Source organism: Sander vitreus, chromosome 3 (genome assembly GCF_031162955.1).
Source record: "Sander vitreus isolate 19-12246 chromosome 3, sanVit1, whole genome shotgun sequence".
In the NCBI taxonomy this organism is placed as follows: domain Eukaryota; kingdom Metazoa; phylum Chordata; class Actinopteri; order Perciformes; family Percidae; genus Sander; species Sander vitreus.
The window spans coordinates 25,719,475-25,743,331 of NC_135857.1; the positions used below are offsets into that span (position 1 = coordinate 25,719,475).

General features: G+C 40.7%; 1 protein-coding gene across 1 annotated transcript in view; it reads right to left on the minus strand.

Moving 5' to 3' along the window:
* Positions 1–929: 929 nt before the first annotated feature.
* dpf1 (double PHD fingers 1) overlaps positions 930–23,857 on the minus strand; it is a 39,386-nt gene continuing 16,458 nt past the window's right edge. The window contains exons 5-12 of the mRNA XM_078246690.1: positions 23,579–23,706; positions 22,846–22,935; positions 21,732–21,810; positions 21,485–21,616; positions 6,156–6,275; positions 2,721–2,833; positions 2,034–2,115; positions 930–1,000 (exon numbers count right to left, since the gene is read on the minus strand). Of these exons, the coding sequence (XP_078102816.1) occupies positions 930–1,000; positions 2,034–2,115; positions 2,721–2,833; positions 6,156–6,275; positions 21,485–21,616; positions 21,732–21,810; positions 22,846–22,935; positions 23,579–23,706 (815 nt within the window). The remainder of the gene's footprint in view (positions 1,001–2,033; positions 2,116–2,720; positions 2,834–6,155; positions 6,276–21,484; positions 21,617–21,731; positions 21,811–22,845; positions 22,936–23,578; positions 23,707–23,857) is intronic.

The following is a 23,857-nucleotide window of genomic DNA, read 5'->3' on the forward strand; positions in this document are numbered from 1 at the left end:
TTATTACACTGTTTGATCAGAGATAGCTGAGTAGAGAAAAATCCATCTCTCCTCTCATCTGAGGATCACATCCAAACACTAAAACCTTCAGTGTCAAAATCAAAATGCATCATTCATTTGTGAAAACCCCATGCAAGGAGAGAAGATGAAGTGAGGTCAACGATGGTCTGAGTTCCTGACCAGATTCTCATTGTTTGCCAGTGAGGGGGGGTTTTGAAGAGTGCGTAGATAGCGAATCAGTCTGAATTCTGTACAATTCACTCCCCTTTGAAACTGCACAGGGTAGCAAGCCCTGCAGATAAATAGTGGAGCAGAGTTCAACATCCCAACTCTGCTATACAGGGTAAAAGACAGAGGGAGAAAATGAAATTTTGGTTAGGTGTATATTTCACAGTTGGCTAACATTGAAACCTACTGTTCCATGGTTATCCAGGGTCTTCCAAGCCCTGTCCTCGGCCTAACACCTATCCATCTTATTAATTCTCACTCACTACTTGACTGAGTTGCAGCTGAAGATCATTAGGGCTCTTTCGAGGGCCCTTAAGAGGGTTCCTGTGGAGTAGTATGCCTCTGAAGTGCCCTTGGCAGGCTGGAGTGCGTGTCTTGCTAGCAAACGTATTGCCAGCAGATGAATTCCTCTGTTGAAACAAAGCAGGAAAAGGTGGTGGGGGTTCAGGTCAAGCATCAGGGAATGTGAGTCACACAAAAAGACGGAGGTTGGTTTGCCGCTGGAGAGACGTTCAAGAATGGGTGCAGCTCTGTGGGTGTTGTGTGCTCAGTCGTGTCAAAGGACACTGGGACGGATTGTAGAGGAAGTGGCGGCTAGTAGATCAGAAGAGGAGGGGGGCAGCTGAGGCACAGAGAAGGGTGAAGAAGAAGTGGTTTGGGAGAGGATGAAGGGCCAAGAGCATGAGGCGCAGCTCCGCAGATTAAGTGAGGGTGATGTAGGCTGAGGCCTTCTCCTTCAGTTGTCTCAGACACAGATGACAGCTCCAGCTCCCTGTACCACACACACACACACACACACACACACACACACACACACACACACACAGCAAATCACAGATCAAAAGTCCAATCACTGCTATTGTAAAGCCTTGTAGATTAATCCCAGAGCGTTAAGTAATACTGTAAATTAAAGCTCCATGTTAAAACACCACATGCTGCGCCTGTGGATTGCAGATGCAGGGGATTTGACAACTAGTTTGTTTGGATTTGAGCATGGGATTTGTGACATTTATTAAACATTAACTTGATGCTAAAGTGAAGCTCTCAGTGTATTCTGCTTTACTGTATTATGCCTGAAGGTGTTCTGTGAGTATTAAGCACAGCACAGTATGTTTCAAAATATATGTTTACATCCATGTGAGAGCTCAGTCAGGTCTCGTCTTGAGAGTAAACCTAAAATAACTGACTGAATTTTAAATTTTTTTCCTGTAAATCAAAAGTGTTGCATGTGTGGGCAGAGCATGACACTGTTAGTTAGTGTTGAACACAAGTGCCACCGCTACTGTATGTTCAGCCAAGTGACACTTTTGCCATGGAAACAGAATATATTTCCTACTACTCATTTCCATGACAACGCCATCAAACATCCTTAGGCAGCAATCATGTATGTGTAGGCAAATTAGTTTAATTTGAATAGATGTAACCAGCTCCTTTTCTGTGATGATAGCCACACTATCAGGGCATTTGCAGCCTCAGATGTTCCCACAAAGAGATGCAGATTTATAAGGAGTCCTGCAGGTTAAATTATTGTTATGCTTTCACTGCCTAAAAGAGATAGTTGACTATTTTGACCACAGGTTTCACGCTCCTCACTGTGATTGTCTCCCCACCTACAGTAGACAACAGGCAGTGACATAATTCTGTACAAACAAAAATGTTCTCAGATGACTTTTCTTGGGCTGTGCAGTTTGACCAAATACAGGTTCAGGTTCAGAAGTCCTTGATTTAAACACTTTTGAGAACTGCAGGTATGCAATGAATCTCATGAATATAATGCTTGTATTTTTTTTTATTGTTGTACATACCCTCTGGTGGTTCAGACATGGGAGGACTCAGACAGTACATGTGATAGCCTCTGTCACAATCATCACAGAACAACAGCTGGTCCTGGAACAGAGTAGAATAGTCACATACACAGATGTTATTATATGGCAACAGATTTGAAAGGACACAAGATTATGAATGTGTATATAGTTAAAGATATGAATTTGTATAATGTAAATCAAAGAGTTATATATATATATATATATATATAAAAAAACCTACACTGTGACTTTATTGTCTGCACTACAGTTTGTTTGAATATAAATTTAGGATTAAAATAGCATTAATTCCCTGTTGAGATCTATTTATCTTTGAAATTATCTCATGGAGTCAGTTTCATCCCAGTGGGACCAAATGGGCAGTATAGCCCAGTGGTCAACCTTCAGCCAGAGGGATCAAACCTTCATGCACTCACGTCTGTAAACAAGCCAGTGAATCTCAATAAGCTCCTGGATCACTGTTCAAAAAGTGTATTCCTTCAAGAATAAATATCAGTACCCCCTAAACTTGCTCTACCTAAAAGACTGCATACCACCAAAATGTAAGGGTTTTCCAGTATTATGTACTACAGTATGTATGTCCAGTTGTAGTATTGTTGTGTGTGTGTGTGTGTGTGTGTGTGCAGCAACATGTGTTCAGTTAACATGCAGTATAAAGTAAGAACCTACGTCATTCTCAGAGGTGCCACACAGACTGCAGGACTTGCACTCGATGCACTGCCAGCGATAAGTCCTCACCGCAGCCGTCATGTTCACTGTGAACTGCAGACAGGACGGGTGGCCTGAGTGCACACAGACACACACACCCACGCACGCACACACACACACACACACACACACACACACACACACACACACACACAAGCCGACACAACATTTTTCACCATTGCTTTTTGTCATCCATCATCTATCCATTCTATCTATCCGTCAGATTGTTTGCTTCATATGGATAATTTATCTGAGTTGTAATTCGAAAGTGGTGTGTTACAGATGTGAAAATTGCATTTGTTAAGTTAGCCAAAATAATTTTTGGACAGCATTTTTCCTGTATTTACATTACAAATTTAACAAAAGAAATGTTATTTCAGTCGTCTCAGAAAAAATCGGTCATAAGCTTACTTTTAAATGTAATCTTGAGAACAATGTAAAATGTTGGAGTTTCAATAAATGAAATTCCAGATGTAACATAAAAATCATCTGATCTTTTCCATTGTAGTCCACTTCTCTGCCATTCAAAATGTTTTCTATCTCACTTCTACGGTGGCCCTGAAGTGCAAACCACGGCAGCAAATCCCACAACGCAACAGCTAATCGCACAACGCGACAGTATTTTGCCACAACACAACAGCATATCGCCACAACACGACAGCATATCGCCACAACACGACAGCATTTTGCCACAACACAACAACATTTTCCCATAACAGCATTTCACCACAACACGACAGCATATCGCCACAACACGACAGCATGTTGCCACAACACAACAGCAATTAGCCACCACACGACAGCTGAAACGAAAGGGCAGGTACATATTGGACACTGATCCTCGTCCTGATTGGTCTGTAATTTACAAATGGGTCTGTGTACATTTTGATAGTTTTTTTTCATTTGAACCAAGAAACGATCAAACAGAAATAGCATTTTATTTTTTTGATTTTCGTTTCAATTCAAAATGAATGAATGAAAATGCAACCGTATTTGCATTTTTTGGTCTCTGATTTCAAAAATGAAAAACGACAAAACCAAACTGAAAAAAACGGTCTGATTTGGGTTTTTAGCAAATTCCTTTTTTCTTTTCTCTGTTTGAAGATTGACATCACAAGAGGAGGGTGAGGTGATGCGGAAGTAAAATATTTCAAAATAAAAGCCAAGCATGTAGAATAGCAATTCAAATTGTAATGTCAAACGGAGAAAAGAAAAAATGTATTTGCTAAAATCCCAAATGAGACCATTTTTTTGCGTTTGGTTTTCTCAAACAAACTATCAAAACGTACACAGGCCCATTTGTAAATGACAGACAGTGCAACCAATCAGGACGAGGATCAGTGTCCAACATGTACCTACCCTTTCTGTTTCAGTCTTACTAATGCTGTCGTGTTGTACCGAAATGCTGTCGCGTTGTGGCAAATTGTTGTCGCGTTGTGGCAAATTGCTGTCGGGTTGTGGCATTTGCTGTCGCGTTGTGGCATTTGCTGCCGTGGTTTGCACTTCAGGGCCACCATACTCTTCTTACCCATTATTACAGTTCGTCCTGGTACTTGCTGTTACATGATCACGACAATAGAAATATTGTTATGCCATCCTTGTTTCCTTACTTTCATTGTGGGTGTTCTTTGTGAGTGGTTATAAAGAAGAGGACCATACCAATGTTTTGCATGCTGCAGCCCATTTACTACAAATCACGTACATCTTTTGAGTTCTGCTTTTTTATTTTTCAGATGAAAAAAACATGTGGATAAAAATGTATTTACAGTACATGCAATCAAGTAATAAGTACACAAATTCTGCACCATCAACTGCAATCTACAAATAACCACAATATACAAGCACATCCCAAAAACCAAAACAAAGGGACTTATAATGGGAAAGAAAATAATACAACCATATTTAAAAAATCATACTTGAACTCTACTCTGATAAGATTTACTGTTGGCCATTCACAACCACAATACATACCAAAAGAGGTAATTCTCTCACAAACTTGCAGCACATGGGACACAGTCTCAAGAAGATGAAATAGACAATGGTGTATATCACATTTGTAAAGTAGGTTGTTGAATAACAAGCCATGGTTAAAAGAAATGCAGCAGACAAGGTTTGAAACAATTTTGATTTTTTTGGTCAGACAATGACATCACACCAAGATTAGTGTACATCTTATAAAATCCATTAATATTTTAATGCAAATGAATATCTTTGTTTGACTGTGATCAATGTGACATGACCATCTAAAATAAAATAAATAGTGCCAGATTGAAGTTAATTTCTGACCTTGAAAACATTATTTTTGTGTTTTTGAGTGTTTTTGCACTTCTGACTGCAGAGCATGTATCTTCATATTTATTGCATATACTGGGAATTTGTTAAATATCTGAAATTGTAACTCATGTGATTCATCTATTTCATATTCTTGGTACTGTACAAAACTTTACAAAATCCCAAATCTTGTTCCCAACTATGTTTATAGTGTTATCACTCACTTACTGTATAAGGTTTTTAAGTGGATTTAAATTCTTGGCACTTTTACACCTCTTAAGCAGCAATGGAAGTGTGTTTTATGAATGAGAAATTCTTCTGGCAGAGAAGATTGTAGCACATTTTACTTACAGCCACTGTTTTCCAAAGCATGTCATATTGTTTATGACATTTTCATGTGTTTTCTACCTCTCAGGCAGCCAAGGTTTGTATTCCTTTCCATACAGAAGCAAAATCAACGTACAGAGAATAATTTACGAAAATGCAAAACATCACAGTGAAGTTCATGTATGTTTTTTTTTTTTATAAGTTATGTTACTGAATGGGAATGCAGTGCAGACAAATTAACCTGCACTTACAACTACTACAATATAAGTTAAACAAATAAAAGCAGGCATGAATTTAATTTTAAGCATGGTGGCGTTTAAGGACAATAAGTCCCCAAAGTAACACCTCTAATTATTCTATGTGTACGTTTTTGTATTTGAATTTTTATGTGGAGAACCTCCAATAATGTATATTTCACTGTATGTATTTTGTACTTCAGGGCCACCATAGTTAAAAACAAATGGCCATCTGGGGTAATTTTCAAGTCGCTGCATATTGCTTTTCAACATGCAGTAAGAAATGTAAACCACTAGCTGCTTGCAAGGTGAGGAAATACCTCAAAAATCTAAAACATTACAGCAAGGTGAAGTATACTGTACATGATTTTTAGTAGATGGGCTAAATCAAAACAAAAACACTGGTATGGTCCATCCATTTTAAGCATAACAGGAATCAAAACTTGCATTTATTTATATAGTAAATATGAAATCTATACTCAACAAACGAAACACTTTAAAATTGTGCATCAACAGAGGACCGCCTTCCTCCTTCCAATCATCCCCTTCAGCGATGCCCTACCTGAGCGTCCACAGTCCGCACAGGAGATTAGGTCTTCAGGACAGCCAGTTTTCTTTGAGCCTCCGAGGCAGAAGTCGCAGTAGCCGTTGGCGATCACTGAACCGTCTGGTGCTTTTTTGGCTGGAAGAAGGAAAAAAAACAAGAGAAACAGGTAAGTAAAAGTGGGAATACAGTTTATTTCTGTCTGGGCTCTTAGAAAAGGGGGATGTGGGGCAAAGTTTACTCATAAGTCAGTGTTATGGAATGATGACCTAGAGTGAAAGAGCTGTATCAATCTCTAGACAGTTGAAAGTGGAAGACTGTTAAAGTAAGATCAACAGAGCGGCCATCACCTAGGTGTGCTGAGAAAGAGAAAATATCGTCAACAGAGTATTGTACTCTACTGACAGTAAGTGATTAGAGGTAAAATGTTGAGCTGTAAAACAAAGAAAAGGAAAGGAGATCTGTAGCTATGTCCATGTTGCCAGACTGCACACCATCCCAGCTGGGCACAAGGCCCTGTCTATCTCTCTCTCCTTTTTTCATCTGTTTGCTTTGGTAAAAACAGCACTGCAGGCCTGCGTTGGAGCCTGGGACTCACCAAACCAGGGCTCACGTGGGAAGTGGGAGGCACAGATAGAGATGTGTGCTGGAAGCCCCTGGGGTCTGGTAAATATTTTCATGAGTGGAAGAGGAGGAAGAAGAGGAGGAACTGAAGAAGTATGAGTGTGTGAATAGGGATTTTGTTAGGACAGACCTGCCGTCATGCTGATCGTGGAGAGGCAAGTGCTCCACGTGAAGCCGTTTAATAATGATTATTAACAAGGGAGAATTTCCCCCTGTCTGCCTGAGTGCTGTATATATACGTGTGTGTGTGTGTGTATGCATTCACATCTACCCCCCATCCCTCTGTCTGTCTGCCTGTCTGCCTCCTGCCAGTCTTACTGCTGTTGATTGCATAATCACTTTAATGGAAGCAATCACATAACCACTGCAGACTATTTTGTATGTGCGCTTTATTCTCTTAGATGTAACGCACTGGACAGGTCCTTCACAATGACTCACCAGGCAGGACAGAGCAACAGTGAAAACAATAGAGTGGGTTACACACGCTTACAAACATACATATAGGCACGCATAGAAAGCCAGAAAGACAGAAGATAAGCACACACAAGCCACACAGACAGACAGACAGACAGACAGACAGTGCTGCAGGTGTTACTGTGTATGTGTTCATATGAGAGACAGAGAGAGGTCATTAATCCATCCATTTCAAGGTGGAGTCTTGTTTGGCCGGAAGGGGAGGGTTATGAGTAGAGGGTGAATTTGATGGGAAAGAGGATGAGAAGGGAAGGAGGAGTGAGAAAGATTGGGTTTCTACTCCACAGGGTCTGGCTTTAATCCTCCGAGAAATAAAATAATAAAAACTCTCTGATCAGGATGAGAGACAGACAGACAGACAGACAGACAGACAGACAGACAGACAGAGAACAGGGAGGGGAGGAAAATGATAAGCTGTACCTGCTACTGCAAATTTCAACAGCAGTGTGCTAAGCAGAAGAGAAAAAAAAGCAAGAGGCTGTGAGAATGTAACTGCATAGGACTTTACTGCTTTACGTTATGTGGTGAAATGACGAATAACAAGGCGACTACTGTAACAGCACCGAATATAAATAATAATCAAATGTACTTCAAATAGACTCGTTACCATGTACACAAGGATTTCTACAGATTTACTAAATGTGAGATTAAACATTTTTGTATATACTGAATTGAGTGGGTTGTCTTGACCATGGCTACAGACAAACACTGTCTAGTACCTGAAATTCACAATGTATTATTTCAACACAGATGGCTCCATTCTCAGTAATCTCCTTTTCCAGTTATAATATGAGATCTTGCTGGCGTCAGCTTTTTCAAATTATGAGAGTTTCATTATAGAAAATGACTATTGAATTCTGGCACGTCAGAGGAAGTTTATCATTATTATTATTATTATTATTTGTATTATTATTATTATTATTATTATTATTATTATTATAGTAGTAGGAGTAGTTTGTAAGTAGGCTATATATGTCAATTGGTCAAATGAACAAAAAACATCATGATTTCCAATATATTCTTTAACTTCTCCTGTCCATCAAACTAGTATTAGGTCCAGCTTCATTGAAATAGTGTTACATTTTACTTTTATCAAAAAGTTCAACACATCCCGAAATGTAGTCCCTATCATTTTGTATACAATAACGCTAGCAGTCTGTGGTGTATAGTGCCCTCAAGAATTACAGTAGTACAGTGGAATGGAAAAAAAGTAGTGTACATGTTATGGACACTAAACCTGTCAGTGATAACATTTTTTTTTTTTTTTACAAGGAATACCTCTTGAGATGTGTCATCTCATTTTCGAGAGGGTCCTCGGTAGGACTGGACAGTAAAAAGGACAAGACATTACAGTACAAAACAAAATGATTATAATTAATAAGTGTCCGAAATCTAAATTTGCTGCTCACTGACTGTTTAGTGTCTATTATATTGGGAGTAGGGATTGAGTGCAGGGAGTCACTTTGGACACAGCTCAGGTATAATGTTTACCATGGTCACCTTCATAGAGTGTTAGCATGCTAACATTAAGCACTGCACAAAGTACAGCAGAGGCTGATGGGAATGTCATTAGTTCTGCAGATATTTGGTCAAAAATATGGTATCGGATACATTCAATTTCAGAGCTGATGGTGGCCCTAGGTTAAAAGTTAAGGGATCACAAAAGGTGTTACAATTCATTCTGAGGGAGTATTACAGTAATGTAAGCCTATGTACCAAATATCATGGCATCCAATAGTTGTTGAGATATTTCTGTCAGGACCAAAGTGGAGGACCGATTAGCCACACTGGCTGAAGAGTACAGCATTGAACCATATGCGCAAACTGTATGAAGAAGTCTTGCTCCATATAAATAAGATACCGAATACAGGCGATGAAGAATGATACTGGATGAGCATAAACTGTATTTATTTTTTTAAGAACAACACAGCCAGATGTTTACTGAGTCCAGCAGAAAGACGTATAAAGCTGCAGAGACATGTGGCGTGCAGCCCTGGAGCCAACGCAAACACGTTTTTGTCTTCTTGTTCTGGTCGAATAAATTGCTTTTATCTTGGCTGCTTTATTTGGGCTCACTGCTGCTGATTGGGCCTCACAATCCCTGGTGGGATAAACTAGACAGGCACACATGTTGATATTCACACACATCCAGGCTACAGTTTATCTGTGTATGTGTGCTACAGTTAGGTGTATGTGTGTGTGTGTGTGTGTGTGTGTGTGTGTGTGTGTGTGTGTGTGTGTGTGTGTGTGTGTGTGTGTGTGCATCTCTGTTTGCCTTTGTATTCGTGCCTGTGTGCATACGTGTGTGTGTGTGTGTGTGTGTGTGTGTGTGTGTGTGTGCGCATGTGCGTGCATGCGTGTGCTTGCTAGGCCCTAGAGAGTGAATCAGCAGGTCCTGACGCATGCGAGTGAGTCGGGGCTGCCCGCTGGCCTGCCTGCATGGAGGAAAAACTCCATCAATGATTAAACGCCTGCGGCCATGTTTCAGAAGCTGCCTGCAACCACAGACACGCCATCACCGGCAAAGAGAGGGAGGGAGGGTTAAGGACATTGATAGAGAGAGAATAAAGATGAGTGAGCTAATGAGCCAAAATAAAACAGATATAAACCAGGTTGAGAAAAAAATGAGAGCTTGAAGAAAGAAAGATGGCACAAGTCAGGTAGTTCATTTTTCTTCCTCTTCCTCCTAACCCCCTCGTTAGTTTTTACCTCTCCTGCTTTTCCTCTCTGTCTCTAAATCTTTACCACCTTAAGCCACCCTCCTCCTCTCTTTTTCTTTTCTTACCTCCATATCTCCCTCCTTTACCTGGCCCTCCTTTCTTCTCCCTCTCCTCTCTCCCCTCCGCTCCTCTTCCAATTACCAGGAGGAATATGAGCAGAATCGCACACTTCACAGCTTTCAAGTGTTGGAGAGATCCTCCTGGGAATTATCCCCCCCACAACATCTAACCCTTCCCCATCCTTCCTCCTTCTCTGCTTATAATTTCTCTCTCCCCCTGTCTCATTTTCTCTCCATTCCTCCTCCATGCTGTTCCTTCGTTACCTTGCGTTGTTATTTCGCTCTCTTGCCTGCTTTTTTAATTGAAGTCTCTCTTCTTACTTTTAGCAAAATAATGTTATATTCTTACATTTCTCACTTTACTTAACTTACTATCATGTTTTATGCATTATTTATGTATTCAGGGATTTGAGGAAGAACTCCTTAAAAACAAACTTGACTAGTGCAAAGTTTAACTAGTCAATATGAGGTTAATCATATTTTTTCAAGTCAAAACAAAAGTGAAGAAAAAAGATAGATGGGAGCAGAGGAGAATGGACTGCAATGGAAATACATGAAATTATTTTAACCCTTTGAAGAAATACTTTTTATTTGAAGAATATGTGAATATTGGTGATCTGATAAGAAAAACATTTCTTTCAGAGCAAGAAATCTGAGCCAAAAAGAGATAAACTATGAGAACGTACAGGACGAAATAAATTAAGAAGTCGTGACCTGATATCTGTATCCTCAACCTGGCATTGTCCCCCATTTTCTCCCTAAATTATCTCCCTTTCTGTCTACCTCTCTACCTCCTTCTCTTCCTCTCTCCCCTCCGTCTCCCTCCCAGACTTTGACCTGGAATCAATACCACAGTCCGACTCTGGCTGGTCGATAATCTCATCCTCTGGCCGGCCACAGTGGAAGCCTCATCAACTTAGTGCCTCCATCCAAAAGGAATTACCTCTGCCACCACAAACATACAAACAAATAGGACTACCTGTTGACTTTTGTCATTTTTTCTTTCACCTCACTTTTTAACTTTTGTATGCCAGCTCCTTGATTTTATAGCATATTTCTGTAAAGCATATGAACCAATTGCATGTGATTTGCTTGAATTGATTGAGGTGATTTATTGTTGTTGTTTTATCTTCTACATTTCTTCAGTTATATTCCATTATGTTGTGTAGATACACACATAGGTACACTCAGCCATTACTGTAACAAAGAAACATGTTGTCATGGCTACCATCATCACAAAAAAACTTGATTCAATCAAGGCTAAGGTTAAGATAGGGATTAACAAGCGGCGGTTGCGTATTTTCACAGTGTATCTGTTCTCCGAAGGCAACAAACACTCCTGTACTGCAGTAGCAGACGGGAGAAAGGGGTGAGGATGATGAGGAGGTGCATAGGTGGAGGAAGAAGAGAATAAGGAGGAGGCAGGGAAGGATTTCAAGAACGAATGAGGCAAAAGAGGAAAGAGAAAAAGAGAGGGAAGAAGAAGAGGAGGAGGAGGAGGAAGCACAATGGGGAAAGAAGGAAGGGAGGCAAAAAAAAGTGGCTCCCGTTGTATCGGAGCAGCGGTGTGTGAAAACACACACTCTGCACTCCTGTCGCCTCTCTGCTTAATGAGGAGAGCCTCTCAGGAGTATAGTGCACGTGCGTGCACACACACACACACACACACACACAGATGAAAACACCCACAACCACAAATGTACAGTAGTGCACACACACACACACACTCACTCAAAGATTTACAACCAAGCCTTTGCATAATAACTTTTGCCGTCCAGTCTCAGTCCCATCCCCCACTTGCTCTCTTTAACATGATAAATGAGTCCCTGTAACCCTCGTCCAGCCACACACACCCACACACATAATTACAGTCACAGAAATCGCACATATTTAACAAGAAACAAAAGGATAAACAAATAAATAAATAAAAAATAAAAAGCCCATACATGTACATTCACAAGGCTCAATAGCCCAAATGCTAACAATGCAGACAAGTAGGCAAAGATGCAGTCGGATGGAAACTGTCAGTCACAGATGAAAAGTCAGTGGCTTCCTCTCTCTCTCTCTCTCTCTCTCTCTCTCTCTCTCTCTCCCCCGTCCTCTTTCTCTTTGCACTTTCATGCGTTCTCATTATTGCTGCAGCTCTCTCTGCCTCTGATTCGATCTCTTCTCTGCGCTTCATTGTGCTTCATATTTTCACTTCCCTTTCCTTATTTGGTCTCTATCTATTTTTTTTCCTCCCTCTGCTTTACTTTCAAAGAGGAAATTGGAACTCTTTCCTGCAATCCATCTTTTGTCACACTAATGCCTGCACCGTTTTTTCTTTGTTTTCCCCCATTTCTGCTCCTTTTCCATCCCTGCACCCTCCAAAGCTACCCCACCCCTCACCCTTATACACACACACTCACACACTAGAAGTACTACTTTCACTCATGTCCAGTCAGCAGGTTGCGTAACTCTCAGCGCTTTGTGGGTCTGGATGCATGCATTTGTGTGTGTGTGTGTGTGTGTGTGTGTGTGTGTGTGTGTGTGTGTGTGTGTGTGTGTGTGTGTGTGTGTGTGTGTGTGTGTGTGTGTGTGTGTGTGTGTGTGTGTGTGTGTGTGTGTGTGTCTGTGTGTGTGTCTGTGTGTGTGTCTGTGTGCAATGTGAGCTTGTGTGCAGAGATGACATTGCAAAGTAAAGAGGACAGAGGCAGTTTTGGTGCATAATAAAACTTGATCTATGGCTGCTTTGCAATCACACTGACCCGCAGAAACAGAAAAACACACACAAACACACACACACACACACACACACACACACACACACACAGAAACAGAGTGTGTCAGGCTCTGCAGTCTGCAGATAGGTGCACATTTAGCAAATAGACACACATGCAAATACATCACACAGACACACTAACTCCCCCATTAAGCGTGCATTTAAAAAAATCACACATGGACACAAATACACACAGCCTATATATATATATATGTGTGTGCCTACTTTGTGCACATGTACTCACATTTGCTGCACACACTTAAAAAGAGCCACTTAGCCAGTGCAGGCTTGTGTCCCAGTCGATGAAGAGTTAAAATACAAAAAATTTATCCTATTTTGTTCCAGGGAGAGAACCGGCTGGGAATGTGACTGTGAAATCCAGTTTGAATTGTGCCCAACCTCACATGGTCCACTATACTCTGTGAGCCCTGTACACGTGTCAAAAATGACCAGCTGTCCTAAAACAAAACATGAGCATACAAAGGAGAATTTTACTAAAATACATTTAAAGTGGAAAGCTGCATCCCATTATTTGTGGCATTTTGGCACAGAAATGGAAAGTTTGAGTTTCTGTAGGTGGTGCAGTTTCCTTTGTGTGTTCAGTAATGGGGGCTATTGCTGCTTGTGCTAACTACTAATTAGCATTTTAAAACCAGAATTGTAAAAGTGATCGTTTTGTGCACCAGTGAATGGCACTGTAATGTGAGTTTTGATGTTGAATCACTATTGCATTGTTTCAAATCACATACGGACTTTTTGTATTATAGTAGAAATAATGTATGAATACGGCATCTATAAAACTGTTGCACTGTGGATTTTTATTCTCTCCTCTCCTCTTTGTTTTTTTACAGTAACAGTTACAGTCAGTCATAGACACACACACAACGACCAGACAGACATAGATGGATTGTGGGTGAGGGTGTATTTGGAGTGGGAGGGGGGTAGGTGTGGGAGCTTATCCAAATGTGGCCAAGACAAGAGTAACACAAAACAACCAGCCGGCAAGGCAAGCCACAGCACCACATGTTAAGACAGAATACCAAATGAAGCAGACTCCGATATTACCCTGCCTTCACCACTCCAATTGTCTGGGGGAATATATATGATGAATCATGAAGAGGTTTTTTTTTTGCATAACTCTCTGCTTTTCACTCTGCTTCTGTCTTTGTCTGTTTTCTCTCTCTCCTCATATTCTTTACGTTATTCTTAATGAACTCCTCTGTGAGTCCACCACTCCCTCTCTCTCTCCTATACTTCAACTACTTCCATTCTTCTTCTCTCTTTCTGTCTCCTCTCTTCCTCCCCTTTTCTATTCTCTCCATACCTCTCCTCCCTCCCTTCCCTACCTTCTCTCTCTCTTTTCAATGTACATAACAGTGTACTCTTTAGGAGGGAGCCCTGGTGGTATCTATGGCAACCAGATTGCTAGGCAACAGCCGTTTCTCCCTTCCTTTCCTGTGCAGTGCAGCAGCGGCAAGAATCAACAAATCAAAAGCTGAGGAGGAATGCCGGTATACATGAAAAGTTCAGAAGATATCCAGAAAGCATTGCATGTTCTCTATTTCCACATGTGCTGTCTTAACATGGATAAATATTGCATACATTAACATAAAATCAATCTGTGTTTGCACTGGAAGACAGGAAATGAAAAGAATAGGCCTGAAAAATACAATTAAAAAAACCTTATGAAGGTTTTTCCTCTGAATGTGAAACACAAAGCCAGTTTTCCTGTTGTTGCTGTGCACATGCACATACAGACAAATAATAGGCAATGTAGGCACACATATGCTCATTAACATACAATTATACCTTTGTGCACACACCACTGGAGCCCATTGGAAAGAAGTTTAAAAGTCATTAAACCAAGGCATTTTGGGCAATTTGGCAAGCTTTGGCATTCTCCACATTTCAAAATTGATCTTTGATATTACATTTGACAGAAAAAGATAAAATAATGGTCAGAATTTGGTGGTTTGTAAAGTTTTGGTGGCAAACAGCATTAGATGCAGATAATTAACAGCTTACAAGACCCATTGAACTGACAAAGACTAGTCCCAGTAATGAACAACAACTGTATCTGCCCAGTGACACGGCTAGAAATGGCAATGTAATAGCTCAAGCAAGAAACACAAGAGCTGGAATCTTACCACACTTCAAATCAAGAGAAAGACAAATAGATGAAGAAAGAGAGAAAAAGAAAAAAAGGCAGTGGTGCTTATATGGTGTGACAATACACACAGAGAGGAGTGGCGATTTTAGGTTCCTCGCGTTGTATACATTTATGTTAGTTGATCAAAATTAGTCCTTCATTCCTCTGTTTGCAGACAGCGGAAGGAGGACAGGGAGGCCATTTTGAGACACAAGGCCAAAAAACTGGAGAGGGGAAAAAACACAACAACCAACAATGGTGAGTAGGAAGAGAGGGACGCTGACCTTCAAAGGGCTCAATTACATGTCACACACACTCAAAGTTGGGCATGACTGCCTATACAGCACATTCACACAGATCAGTGGCACACAGAAGCACAAACAGACACACACAGCTAAATAAATGCACATGCATGTGTGTGTGTGTGTGTGTGTGTGTGTGTGTGTGTGTGTGTGTGTGTTGTGTTGTGTGCATTTTTTAAGCACACACATTAAGGTACACACACTCAAAGCGTCCCTGTTGCTCAACACCGTAGGACCGTCTGTCCGTCCAGATAAAGTGGCCTCTGAATCTCAGTTCTGATTTGAGAGAGGGGGATTTAATGACAACTATGCTCCCCCCTTCTCATTCTCCCTCTCCCTCTCCCTCTGTCTGTTTCTCTCTCTCCTTCTCTCTCTCTCATTCATTCACAGTTGCAGTTTCTCTCAGTCTGTGTCCTTCTTGCAATCTATTTATCTTGTTCCTGCTATTTTGCGCTATTTTACTACCCCTTTCTCATTTACCTCTCTCTCTCTCTCTCTCTCTCTCCCTCTCTCCACCAACAAAACCAATTTTCAGGTGGACAGTGCAGGGCCGACCTCTAAAGTAAACATCCCCCTTATTCATCCACTTCTCCTCCTCCTCCTCATCTTCTTCCTCGTCTTCCCCCACCCCTCCCACCATCACATCAATGCCAAAGGAGCCCCCACCCCACTTTCCCCTCCACCTCCAACCTTCTGTTTGGAGGAAAGGAAGTAGAAGAAGAGTAAAATCAAAAAAACAACATAGTATGTGGTGCAGTCAAGAATTTTAATGAGACTGCTAATTTTCAGTAAATACAGTACATCAGCTGGGATGCAGATATATGGGGAGGTTTAGTGGTGGTGGTTGATTCTGGTGGTGATGATCATTGGTAGTGTAGTAATTTTAAGGAAACCCAGAGCTGGATACTGGATGAAGACAAAACAGGAGATAATAGAAAATGAGAAGCAGAGAGGGATATGAGAGGAGAGGAGGATTAAGTGACGATGCAGAGCCAAAGAAGAAGAGGAAAGTGGTGAAAGATGGACGAAGAGAAAGAAAGGGAATAATCTCTCATTTATCAGACTGATGGAAAAACAGGGAGAGAGGATGGAGCTGGATAAGGTTCAGAAAGGACAGAAAAAGACACACACACTTTTGTCATAGAAGCAGCATGAATGTACATACCATGGCGTCTAGACGGCTTTTTGAGCCAGAATACAGCATAAATTATGCATACAGGGTTGTTCTCATTCGGGGGAGCTGTGTTAATATTATTACATATGTGGCAATATACCGAAGGGTGGAGGGTGGTGCAGTCTCTGCCATGACACTCAGCAAATTGGGGAAAGCACACACACATTAACGCATGCACACTCACACATATGAACACACTCACGGAGCCTTGCAAATGATGTGGACACACACGTACACACCAAGCCAAAAGGCTAAGCTTCCTTTTTCATTTCAGCAGAGAAGATTGCATTTTCTGAGGATGTGTGTGTGTGTGTGTGTGTGTGTGTGTGTGTGTGTGTGTGTGTGTGTGTGTGTGTGTGTGTGTGATTACTGACTGTTTAGGAGGGAGTGATGGGGGATATTAAACAATTCAAATGCTGTCTCTCTTGCTCTCCTCCACTGGAGAGACCTAAGACTGCAGCATAGCCACACACAACACACACACACACACACACACACACACACACACACACACACACACACACCACACACACGCACCACACACATAAACACACAAATACTGGGCCAGTCTGTTCTGTCAGACAGGCCAATTTAAAAACACACACTGCCAATTAACTTAGAAGCAGAATAGTTTCAGTGTGGACATTGTTGTAGTGCAGCACACACACATAATGTGGATATGTATGTTTTTGTGTGTTTATCTGCGTTCTATTCTGAGCAAATTGCTTGTTTTAAGACCGGGGGGAACAAAGAAAGTGGAGGAATCGTCTACGCTATCTTTTCAAATGTCCACAGCTATTTCTCTTGTTTTTTGTTTTTTTTATGTGAATAACCATAGCCATTTTCCTAACGATTACTGACCAAAACACAATCTCCTGCAGGATAAATGCATACTATTGTCCTTAAAATAAGTGCTTTAAAAGGAACAAAAGACGCAGACAGAAGATAACACCAAACAAAAACCACACACTGATAGAAAACTGTGGGGGAAAATAAATAGCCACAAGAAACAAAGGCTAGCAATTTGGTTAGTGTCGATGCTGCAGCTGACAGGAGGGGAGGTTTGACGTCTGATTAATGACCCGTTCATAGAAACCTAAATATTTGCTTTCCGTGTTGTTCCCTGGCACTCTTATGGTACCCTTGATACATTTAGCAGAACCTTTGTAGCCGTGCAAAATGCAATCTTGGGATGCCTACCCACAGTACTGTTATGTATGCAGCACACTACCATTCAATGCTTTTTACTGCACATGTGATTTTGGACAATCGTGCTCTAATGCACAACCCTGCAGGTTTTGCACTCTGCCCCTTTACAGCTTCAGGAAGTCTGCCAAAACTCAATAACTCTGACTTCCTGCAGTTCATCTTATTAAATAGGTCCAAAAAAAAAGTCAAAAGCCCATAGAGAATGATGCGACCAATATTCAGTGAGAGTAAATGTCGCTGAGCCAGATGTATATGAGACATTTTTCATGATGGACAACTTGTCCAACGCACGTGTAAGTAATTAACATTTAGTGGCGACATTCCATTAAATTGTTCCATGTAGTGCCAAGACATGGTTGATATATGCTGGCTTATTGGAGCACCAACATGGAATGAAGCCATCATCAATGTAGGAAGAAAAATGTGTATCTTCTATAAAATAATAAGCATGCAGATTGTGATCTTTCTTCATAAGGTGATGGCACTCATGCACCTTGCTTAATTGCCAGGGAATGTTGTTATTGGATGATTACATTCAATGACAATGTTTGTTTGTTTAACGTCCAATGCAAAAACACTATGTTAAAAGCAGTCTTTGGAGGGTATTCCACTACAGATTACTGAATACATGCCCTAAAAGGTAATTTCTAAAATATTTCATTAGATTACCCAAATTAAGTAACATATTCTAAATACTAAATTACTTTTGGAATACTTCAAAATCAGCTTGCTGAGCTCATTTGTCTGGGTCTGGGCCCACGGTCTGGCTGACTAAACAAGGAGGGACCCATCTGCTAGCGATAGGGGCCGACTGAGAGACTGAGAGAGCTACATGGAGCTACATGGATAAATATGCAACAAACAAGCCACTTTGAAATGTTGCTGTTGTCATGAATACAAAAGTTGGGTGACCCTCCCCCCTACACTAAAACAACTTAGATGACCCTCCCATCAACAAAGAATAAAAAGACACGACCCTCCCCTATTTTCCTCCAGTGGTCCATTCCATAAATACCGAACGGTCCCTAAATTTTCCATAATCCTGCTGACAAACAAGCCAACAAACAAACCGAACCAAAAACACAACCTCCTTGGCTGTGGTAATAAAGTAGTCTAATCCCTACAAGCCATCTCTTTTTAAAGACATTAACTGTATTCAGAATACCACCAATTCAAACTGTAATTGTAACAAATACAGTTACTCATATATTGTATTATAAAAACGTAATCCTGATACTTTTAAATGTTTTACTGTAACTGTTAAGGTGAAGCAACAAAAACAACCAGTTAAGGTTAGAGAAAGATCATGGTTATAGTTAATAAAAACTAAACAAAAATTGTAGCTCTGTCTCCTTCATGAAAGTCTAAAATGCTATACCACAACCTCCATAGCCTTACTTTCTGCCTTGCTTCATATAAGAAACACTACACCCGGCATTGGAACTGAAGGTTGTATTGATAAATCCAAGGCACTGTCCGTGGTGCTGAAGTAGCAGATAGATTTGTAATTGCGATTTATCTGATAGATAAACTATATAGCTGGGGGGGATTAAAAATATAGAACGACAAGTGTCGTTAATGAGGCCGTTCACTGGTAACGGATGATCGAAACGAACCGTCCAACCTGTTAGAAATGAACAAATGGTCTACTGTCTACATGTATACATCTCAAATTTAAATGTAGAGTGATCATGTAATTTCCCAGAGTCTTCTTCACTGATAGTTATTTAGAGCTGATGAGTGTTTAAAGAGAACTGGTTGAAGAGCTGTTTGTTCCCATCATTGAGATAATGTACCATGCTAACATTTGCTAATTAAACACAAAACACAATGTACTGCTGAGGCTGAGTGTAATGTCATTTGTTTTGTCAATATTTGGTCATAAAATAAAGTACTGACAAAATGTAATTTGGGGACATTACTTTTTGTACAAAATGTAAGTGCAATCCATCCAATAGTCAAGACATTTCACTCAAAAATATTAAGGTGACCTTCATACTGGTGCTAGAGGAAACCTCAGGGGATCACGAAAGTCATAAGTATTTATCTTCTGGGGACCATGAATGTCCGTACAAAATTTCATGGTAATCCATTCAATAATTCTTAAGATATTTCAGTCTGGACCAAAGTGGTTGACCGCACAAACAACCAACATTGCAATTAATATATATAATATATGCTAGCATTGCTTAAATTACGTTTTTTATTGTATTATTAATTGTATGTATGTATGATATGCCACTTCATGACAAACATCTGTGCCCCTGCATTTTTGCATCAAAATACATACTGTACCTTCACTGTCTGTTGAAAGGTACAGACTGTACAATAGACGTTGAAATATAAATGTAGTGTGTGATGGTAATTTACCAGAGTGTTTGACTGGTGTTTGTTCACTGACAGTTTCTTAAGAGCGGATGAGTGTTGATTGAAGAGCTGTTTGTTCCCTCATTGAGATGATGTATCTTTGAAAGCATACATGTTGAAACGGTCTGAACTGTTACATTAACTCAGATATGTCATGACTGATATAAACACCAGAATGGTGTTCACCTTTACATTTTCAGAGTAAGAGAAATGCTGAACATTGTTGCTGTAATGTGAAGTGAGTACTTCAGTATGCTTGCCACCACTTGTCTTTCTACTGCATGTAAATAGTTATCTCATTATTTTCCTATGCATTATCATCAAGGCTAAGATCTATATGATTCTCTGTGCTTGTTGGCTGCTGATTCTGCATTCTAACTGACTGCCAGACCTTTAACACAAGAGGTCTGACGGTGAATTTAGCCATGGGCTACAGAAACCCAGACAGTAAAAGGTTAAATGCTACATTGTAAAAAGAGCTAAAATTACCCTTGGCCTTGGAGATGGTCCAGTGGGGAAGGACGCCGACTGACAACCAAAATTACCCTTGGGCTAAGTTAGCCTTGGGGCAACCATGCAAATATCCAGGTGTTCTGTGCAACCTTAAATACACTTGGAGTCACGTATTCTGGCTATCGACACAGAAAAACAGGCAGAAGTGTGACAATCAGCCTCCAACAGAGTAAAAACCCTTTTAATGCAGGAGATGCACATATGATGCAGTGATAGTGTTTTAAGCCCCCAACGCCTCCTTCCATGCAGCGCTGCGACCGTTGACTTCAGGCACCTAACCCTAACCTTAACCCTAACCATAACCATAACCATTGCCTAATCCTAGTGACGTTGGGGGCTTAAAACACCAATAAACTATGAGGCAGGTCTACTCAATGCATGTTTGAGCTGTTTGTCCCCATTCATATTAGGGTTAATCCTTGTTGTCATTGTTTTTACAGAAGCTCCCATCTGCAACTGCAGCTGCATACACACATCACTGCAAAACAATAGAAATACCCAGAATTGCATTATGCCACTATCTATAAAGTTTACTCCACTTTCTCTCAGTCCTTTTGAGACTTTTCGCCTGTTCACCAAAGCCAGTGTCAGACCTTTGTTTAACCCAGGTCGAGTTGTGTCAAGAAGCCAAGTCAGATGATTCATGGCGACCCATTTTGATCGACCACAATCACAGTTTTAACCTGTGTCACTGCGTCAGTCTGAAAAGCAAATTAGTGAGAGCTGAGGAAGCCAGCCAAACTCAGTACTCCACTGGGATACATTTTATCCTTCATCTACACAAGTGTACACTTTGGATTTGGCTTAGTCAGCACTGTAACTATCAATAATGCTGCAAGAGGAAATCTAGGACGATCAATAGTTCTTGATAATATTATGGTTTTTAAGGTTTGTTGAATGACCCTGAAACTGCTAAACACTCCACATGAAGTAAATAATGGATGATCATGGACAACTAAACAATTATGAGTTTAATATTCAGACAGCAGACTCACGCTTATGGTTGTTCTTGCGCTGGAAGGGTAGTGTGTGTCGCTCCGAGTCTTCTTCTCCCTCTTCATCTGCCAGGTGTGTGTGAGTGTAATGGTAACTCAGCCCTGGGCGGTTCTTATAGCGCTTTCCACAGACTGTAACACACACACACACACACACACAGTGTATAAAACTAGTTTTCTGAGTGTGTACGTTTAGCATAAAAGAGTAAGGAGAAACAGGGATAAAGAAATCATGTTTGACGCTCACTGTCACAGACGTAAGGCTTGTCTCTGTCTTCAATAGCAGCTGGCTCTTGTCTCTTTCTCATGCCCCCGACACCGTAGGCCTGCAGAGACCACACACACACACACACGCATGAACACACAAACACACACACACACGCGTGAGAACTCGGACAGCCACATGCAAAATTACACATGTACATAAGATACAAACAAAAAGTTTGAACTTCCACACAAGTCCTGCATGCACACACATCCAGTACATAATAAAAAGAGTGTAACAGCACACTCCTCACTTGTGTGTTTGAGTGTCTATACACACACACACACACACACACATACATACACACACACAGACACACACACACACACACACACACACACACACACACACACACACACACACACACACACACACACACACACACACACACACGTTTGCATTCTAATCATCTGCTCTCAGTGTAAAGCACCACTTCCAGCAGGAGGGGGCTGATGACACCTAGCAGGGGAGCAACTGCTCCAATTAGCAACCCTGGTGTCTGTGTGAGTATGTGTATGTGATGATTTTCAGAATACATTGTTAACACTTGATTATCTTCCCATAAGACGCCCAAAAAGACTGGAAAAAACCTGTCTGATCTAATCAAAGTTGTAAGGTTGTCCCAGCACGATTTAAATCTCTGGATCTAATTGCATTTATTCTCCATAATGTCAGATGACATTTTACAGATTCCGGATATAGATAAGTCAAACTCACTAAATAAAATACAATAAATTATATCTATCATAACCTCAGACTGGGAATTGCCAAAGTGCCATTTCTGTAGATGCAATTAGACTAGTACAATTTCTTTATGTATGTATTGGTATTAAAGCTTTAGTTTAATCCTTGTAATATTCATTTGACACCAGGAGGATAACTTATGGGCTGTCATTTTATAGTATAATGTAATCATCAGAACTTTTATTGCTCTGTGTCTGACAGACAGGATACTAAACTTTCACATCACAGTTTGCAGACTTGCTTCCCTAGTTTCACTCTTCTATACTGACAGCCTTATTTTGTGGCTTGTTAGTTCAGTATAAAATGACCAGGGAAAAAAGAGATGATTCATGAAATGTCATTGATGTCTTACCCGTGCTTTGGTACGGTTCTTGCGCTTTGGTACATCTTCCTCCATCTCGTCCACCTCCAGCTCATGAGGGAAATCCCCAACCAGCAGTTTCTACGGATGAGACACACAGAGAGAGAAAAAGAAAGAGATAGAGAGAGAGACAGACAGAGAGAGATGGAATGTCAGACAGGTTAGTAAGTTTCATTTCCTTACCTTTACTTTTACTCTATTTTCTTTCCTTTTCCCCTCAACAATCAAATAAAGGGGTATACCATGCAAGTTATTATTGCACTTCTATTAGTTAGGGGATTCACAAGGGGTACATTAAGAATAATAATCATGGGTCAAGCTTCAAAAACACTGGATTCTTCATTTCCCATAATACATGACATTCTGATCTCTGATACTGAGTCATAAAAATCTGACAAAGATAAGCATAACAAGGGAAGCGTTGAGTGTGCACATGGAGCTATGATGGGGCAGTGTTGAAGTAATGCCTGGCCTGGTGAGTCCCGAGCTGGGCTGGAGTCAGAGGAAACCCTGGATTATAGGCCCTAAATACTTCTCTATCTCTCAAAGGGCCACTGTGAGGGCCATTCACTCAACTGCTGATTGATTAGCTGTTCATCTGAGTTCGAGAGCAACTGCTTCAAGCAACAAAGAGATCAGAGAACAGAAAACAGAGAAACAACAAAGTACAGAAGAGAGAGAGAGAGAAAATGAGAGAGGGAAGAAAGAGAAACGAGAGTCTCACCTGACACTCGCTCATTGGCTCTTCCTCCTTGGTTTCTACCTTCTTGTCCAGGGTTTCCCCGGCGAGCAGTGACTCCAACACAGGACCATCTGGGATACCCCCCTCCTTCTTTAGAGAAGCCTCGTAGTCTAGAGAATGAGACAATTACAATCAGAAAACAGCAGAGATTTCACATTCATGCTGACATGCTCAGTTGAGCTGACAGTGCCCAGAGGAAACACGATTTCACAAGGACTTCAGCTTCTGCAGTAAAAACACTGAAGTGATCTTCTGCAATTT